Genomic DNA, 7,248 nt, shown 5'->3' on the forward strand with positions numbered 1-7,248 from the left:
GCCATTACCTGGCCCTTCATGGTCCTAGCATAGGTGGAGATGGGCTTGGATGCTGATCCCATGTATATATGGTCAGTCCTTAGAGCATGGTCCTGCCATTCTGCCATTCATGAGCGACCTTTTAAACCTTTAAATCAACGTATTTCCCCCTTACCGCTACTGACAGGCGGAGGCAAAGTAAGGAACTCTCTGTTTGTATCTTAGGAAAGGTCTGTGCAGCAAAAACCTCAAGTTACATTAGAAGAAACAGAATAAAAAACTACTAATAGATATAAGATATAATTTTCATAATATAATAAAGAAAAGATATTATGATAACTATCCAAATCATTAATCTTTAATATTATTAAACCAGAACAAAATCTCTCTCTCTCTCTCTCTCTCTCTCTCTCTCTCTCTCTCTCTCTCTCTCTCTCTCTCTCTCTCTCATATGATTATAAACTATCCTTACATTTGGATTTATCATTAAATGTAATGACTGCCTTGTGTAATAATGATATCTTTATGTATCCATCATCTGTCGTCGACAGGCGAGTCAATCTTCGCCCAGCATTTCTCAACAGAGAGATAAGGAATTTGTCGAAGCATTTCAGTGATACATTTGTTGGTGAAGGTCAAGGATTAGATGACTCGAGTATGAAGTTTAGGAAGAGGACAGACACTCGATGCTGAATGACAAGGGAAATAGGCTCTGATGGAGGGAAACATCGTCTGAATAATACCTCCCATTATTTAAGTTTCGTTAAATCAAAAGACTCAATGAGACCAAGAGAAGGTTTTCATAGATTAGGTTACCAGATGTTGAGTTGCATAATATTGGTATATCAACTCATTATTGTTCATGTTCTGCTTTTGTTTTTCTGGGCATTACATGGAATTGATCCGTTGTGATTTGTCTCTAAAATATCGAAATATTTTTAAATAGTATCGGAAAATTTTCCCCACACGAAATTAGTCTTTTTGTCAGGAATCTCCGATAGATCAAAGAGTGGCCTAATGGTTACAATAACTTTCTTTTGTTATACAATTTTATTTGTTCAACTTAATAGTAATAAAAACAAAATGATCGAATGATTGAATGAATTTGGCGGCAGTAGCGAAAGGAGGAAGCTGCAAATTTCTTCTGTTCCAATCAGTTTGGTTCCTTTGAGCGAAGGATATAAAATTCACCATAATAAGTTGGCAGCGTTATTAAGTCAAGAAATGTATTCAGTATTCAGGAAAAGGATTATCGGACTACTCTGAATGAAGGTTGGCCATATTTTGTGGTCACACATATTTATGGCATAAATAAAATGTTTTTTTTTTTTTTTCTGAGTTACGCTTCAATCTCGAACTTTTTACTTTTGAGTGATATGCATAAGTGTTTATTTTCCATCAATAGTGACTGCGTACTGAGTCTTTCAAATCAGATAACCCATTCCGTTTGTCGTTTGAAGAGTTGATGAAGATATGTCATTATTTGATTGCATGAAGTTGCCTTTAGAGAGTTAATTTCTCTCGTTAGAAAGAACAAAATATGATGAAAAATTAACACATGGATAGAGATAATCATATGGAATTTTTATTATGTGTTTTTTTTTCTTTTTTTTTTGTCATGTGTTGTGCCTTGCCAAATTCGATTTGATAATCCCATCGTCCCTGGAATAACTTGAATAAGCTTACAAAAATTTAAAAGAATATCCACGACATTTCTCTTACCAGGTCAAGACACACACAATTGCTATTTCGGTGTTAGGAACCACAGCTGAGCTGTTTAACATCACAGTTTAATAATGACAATAATAAGTTGAATAGATTTCGGTAATTCTGGTTTTCCGGAAGGTTGGTTCTTGCTCCTCTTAGTAACACGGATCAACTGCTTTTTGTTATGTTATGTTTATGTTATGCTATGTTATGTTTGTTAGGTCATATTTATGGCATGTTATGTTAAGTTATAGTTTTGCTATGTTATGTTATGTTTATGTTATATTATGTTTATGCTATGTTGTTATATCAAGTTTATGTTATGTTGTGTTATGTTCATGGTATGTTCACTATTCAAATAACGTTGAATTACTCAGTTGTTTGTCATTATTTGTTATCAATAATGATCCCCATCCCCCCCCCCCTCTCTCTCTCTCTCTCTCTCTCTCTCTCTCTCTCTCTCTCTCTCCTCTCTCTCTCTCTCTCTCTCTCTCTCTTAATCCTAAGTCAAACATGAGATGCATATATAATTAGATTGACGTACCTTCGATTGGGAAAAGATTTTAGTAATGAACTATGGCGAGAAAAGAACGGGCAGCATTTTCATAGACAAATGAACAGACTTGAATTGACCAGCGCTTTCAAAGCAGAAGAATTGAGAGAGAGAGAGAGAGAGAGAGAGAGAGAGAGGAGAGAGAGAGAGAGAGAGAGAGAGAGAGAGAGAGAGGTAGAGAGAGAGAGAGAGAGAGAGAGAGAGAGAGAGAGAGAGAGAGAGAGACGATTACCCTCTCGCAATGCAATCATTTATGACGTCGCCGCTGTGACTTAAATAAGGCAGACAGCTCTCTTGATTAATTTGTGCCTTAGAGATTCTTTCACTGTTAAGTTACTCAGAGACTATAAGGGGGTTCTTTATGTGCCCTCTCTCTCTCTCTCTCTCTCTCTCTCTCTCTCTCTCCTCTCTCTCTCTCTCTCTCTCTCTCTCTCTCTCTCTGTATATATACATACACACACGCATATATATATGCATATACAAATTTATATGTATGTATATATATATATATATATATATATATATATATATTTATATATATATATATATATATATATATATATATATATATATATATATATATATATACATATATATATATATGTATAAATATATTTATGAATATTTATATATATATATATATATATATATATATATATATATATATATATATATATATATATATATATATATATATATATATAAATATATATATATACATATATATATATTAATATATTCATATATATATATATATATATATGTATATATATATGTATATATATATATATATATATATATATATATATGTATATATATATATATATATATATATATATATAATATATATATATATATATATATATATATATATATACAGAGAGAGAGAGAGAGAGAGAGAGAGAGAGAGAGAGAGAGAGAGAGGAGAGAGAGAGAGAGGACAGACAGAGAGAGAGAGAGAGAGAGAGAGAGAGAGAGAGAGAGAGAGAGAGAGAGAGAGAGAGAACCTGATATTTGCTTAGAAGTGAACAGATAAATATTCTATCTAAATCAAATAGAAAAACTTACAGCATACCTATTCAAGTATTAATCCAAATACTTTCAACTTCTTCAGAGAAAAAAGAAGATTTAGGATATAGAGTTTCTGTTTCATAAATCCGAATGAACATTTGTTGGATAATAGAGATGTAGCCTTAGAAGATACACAGCATAACCGAAAATAAAAGAGAAGCAGTGAAAGGATTTTCATATTATTTCGTTCGATTTTAAGCTCCATCAAGAGGAAGCCTTAATCAATGGGGTTAATTAAAGAGGGGTAGAACGGACAGTGTTTGAATCTGACCCTTTTTGCTGACACACTACTGTAGAGGAAAATGGTTTTGCAGTGTTTGTTTGTCTTCTGGTTGGGAGAAAGAAATCGAGGCAAACCACTTCTTGCACACCAACTATATTAACATAAAGCAGCATTATCACATTATCCTTGATCTCTGGGATGCCCCAATGTGGTAAAACCCAAGGACTACTTAAGCCTGTGACGTCATGGGGTTTTGAAGGACAAATTTACAATATCCTTGATCTCTGGGATGCCCCAATGTGGTAAAACCCAAGGACTACTTAAGCCTGTGACGTCATGGGGTTTTGAAGGACAAATTACTTCTCCTCCTGATAATAATAGCGTCGCCTCTCTTCATCTTCTTCAAAGGCGTCACTTATTCCTGAGCACTCAACTGAGGCTCCTACAACAGCCAACCGTCCGTCGCGAACACATCCTTTCAAAGTCAGTGAATTATTACAGATCTAAAGAGGAGGAGGAGGACTCTTGTTGCTTCTTCTGCGTTTGTTGTTGAGCATCATGAAACCCCTTTTGGTGTTCGCTATGTTTTTCGTGGCACTATCAGCAGTGCAGGCACAGGAGCTGTTGGATCTTCTACAATTTGCTATATTAGATCTCACGAATGAAATCAAGGCGCTACGTGAGGAAATCAAAGGTGAGTTCATAGAAGTTGACTTTGAGCCTTATGATAATATTCTGTTGGTAATCTCTTCTTCTTTTTCTTCTTCTTCTTCTTCTTCTTCTCCATCTTAGGAAAGCAAAAAGAAAAAGGTGTTGTAGATCACCCGTAAGATAAGATTCAAGAAATCTCAGTAACACCAATCCAAACTTTTTTTTTTCTTTTGTTCCGGGTCAAAAACAATTTATTTTATAGACAGACGATAGTAATTGCTGTTTGACATATGTCAAAACGAACTGTAGACAACATGGTGAATTATATACGGTGGCTCTTCAACATCCGGATCTCAGTATTGATAATGTTTCTTTAAATTTGTATGACTCTTTCAAAATTTTAGGCGTGATTCTTGACAGCAAATTTACTTTTGAGAAACATATAAGGTCTGTGTCTTCTTCAATTGCACAAAAAATTGGCTTATTGAGAAAGTCTTTTAAGAAATTCGGTGATCAATCTATTCTGAAGAAGTGTTTTAATTCTTTTATTCTACCTTGTTTTGAGTATTGTTCTCCTGTCTGGTCTTCAGCTGCTGATTCTCATCTTAATTTGTTGGACAAAAACTTACGGTCTATTAAATTTCTTATTCCTGATCTAGATATTAATCTCTGGCACCGTCGATCAATTAGTTCATTATGCATGTTGCATAAGATTTTTCATAACTCTGACCATCCTTTACATTCAGATCTCCCTGGACAATTCTATCCTGTTCGTAATACTAGGCAGGCAGTTAATTCTAATAGCCAGGCCCTCTCCATCATAAGACTCAATACTACGCAGTACTCTAGAAGTTTTATTCCAGCTGTTACCAAGTTGTGGAATGATCTTCCTAATCGGGTTGTTGAATCAGTAGAACTTCAAAAGTTCAAAGTTGGAGCAAATGCTTTTTTGTTGACCAGACGGACATGAGTCTTTTTATAGTTTATATATGACATTTTTGTTGTTGACGTTGTTAATAGTTTATATATGATATATCTCTTTTGACATTACTTTTTTTAGAATGATTTATTGTTAATTTGTTCTCTTCAGTTATTTATTTCCTTATTTCCTTTCCTCACTGGGCTATTTTTCCCTATTGGAGCCCCTGGGCTTATAGCATCTTGCTTTTCCAATTAGGGTTGTAGCTTGGATAGTAATAATAATAATAATAATAATAGTTGAGAGAGAGAGAGAGAGAGAGAGAGAGAGAGAGAGAGAGAGAGAGAGAGAGAGAGAGAGACTAAGGAGCTGAGAAGTGCCCTACTTCACCTTGGAATTATTTGTACTGAGCAGTGAGGATAAAAGCAAGTAAAATCTCCTCATGTTCTTCTGCTAAACCTTTCTTTTAATTAACAATTTTCGACCTCAAGATTTATGATTTGCTGGTTACAATGTATGACTAAAGACTAAGGATTGATGAGGGAGGGAGAGGGAGGGAGACGGAGGGGTCTTTTCATCAAAATCCCATCAATTATAAAAACATAAATGGACAAATCAAAATTAAATGAAAAGGATAAATTTCATATTAGTAGATTTGTTATCTTATTTAATATGAAGAGAGACTCGCCATTGCTTGGCCTCTTCACTGACTCAATCTTCTGGTTTCATTTTTGCTTGATCCATCTTGTGTATTCATTTGCATATATATATATATATATATATATATATATATATATATATATATATATATATATATATATATATATATATATATATATATATGTGTGTGTGTGTGTGTGTGTGTGTGCATTTATTATTGATAATTGCTAAGCTACAAGCCTAATTGCAATAGCAGAGTGCTATAAGCCCTAGGACTCCATCGGGGAAAATAGCCCAGTGAGGAAAGGAAATGAGGAAATTTCAAGTATAATAATTAACAATTAAAACAAAATATCTTAGGAACAGTAACAACATTAACTTATATTTTTCATATATAAACCATGAAAAAAACTTCATAAAAATAACTGGAAGTGAAATAAGATAGAAAAGTGTGCCCAAGTGTATCCTCAAGCAAGAGAACTCTAATCCAAAACAGTGAAAAACCGTGGTACAGAGGCTCTGGCACTATCCAAAACCTAAGAACAATGGTTTGGTTTTGGAGTGTCTTCCTAGAAGAGCTGCTTACCAGAGCTAAAGAGTCTTTTACGCTTACGAAGAGAAAAGCAGCCACTGAACAAATACATTGCAGTAGATAACCACTTGAACGAGGAAGAATTGTTTAGTAATCTCGGTGTTGTCAGGTGTATTAGGACAGATAAGAATATCTATAGAATAGGCAATAATATTTGGTGTACGTGTAGGCAAAATGAAAATGAGCTGTAACTAGAGAGAAGGATCCAATGTAGTACTGACTTGCCAGTCAAAGGACCCAATGACTATCTAGCGGTAGTATCTCAACGGGTGGCTGGTGCGCTGTCCAACCTACTATATATATATATATATATATATATATATATATATATATATATATATATATATATATATATATATATATATATATATATATATATATATATATATATATACATATATATATATACATATACATGTATATATATATATATATATATATATATATATATATATATATATATATATATATATATATATATATACACATATATATATATATATATATATATATATATATATATATATATATATATATATATATATATATATATATATATATATATATATATATTCATATAAGCCATATATATTTTGATATATTAATGTCTGGATTCTCTTAACGACCTCGGGATCAGAGCCCCAGGCGAAATCTCACAAAGACAAGAGCTTGGCTCCGGCCGGGAATCGAACCCTGGTCGGCAAGCTTATATAGACAGTGACTAACCCATTCGTGGCCGAATGGGTTAGTCACTGTCTATATAAGCTTGCCGACCAGGGTTCGATTCCCGGCCGGAGCCAAGCTCTTGTCTTTGTGAGATTTCGCCTGGGGCTCTGATCCCGAGGTCGTTAAGAGAATCCAGACATTAATATATCAAAATATATATGGCTTAT

The 7,248-nt window shown here is 33.6% G+C and overlaps 1 protein-coding gene across 6 annotated transcripts in view; it reads left to right on the top strand.

Moving 5' to 3' along the window:
• The first annotated feature begins 3,891 nt into the window (after positions 1 to 3,891).
• The window catches only part of LOC137618652 (uncharacterized), a 33,024-nt gene continuing 29,667 nt past the window's right edge, over positions 3,892 to 7,248 (top strand). For 4 of the 6 annotated variants that reach the window (XR_011039773.1, XM_068348786.1, XM_068348784.1 and 1 more), the window contains exon 1: positions 3,911 to 4,227. Coding sequence is in view for 5 of the 6 variants with exons in the window: in XM_068348786.1 (XP_068204887.1) it covers positions 4,092 to 4,227 (136 nt within the window). In the remaining variant the exon portion in view is untranslated. Of the gene's footprint in view, positions 4,228 to 7,248 lie in introns of all 6 variants that reach the window. The other 2 variants (XM_068348785.1, XM_068348787.1) reach the window with 2 other exon arrangements.

Source organism: Palaemon carinicauda, chromosome 25, assembly GCF_036898095.1.
Source record: "Palaemon carinicauda isolate YSFRI2023 chromosome 25, ASM3689809v2, whole genome shotgun sequence".
NCBI lineage: Eukaryota > Metazoa > Arthropoda > Malacostraca > Decapoda > Palaemonidae > Palaemon > Palaemon carinicauda.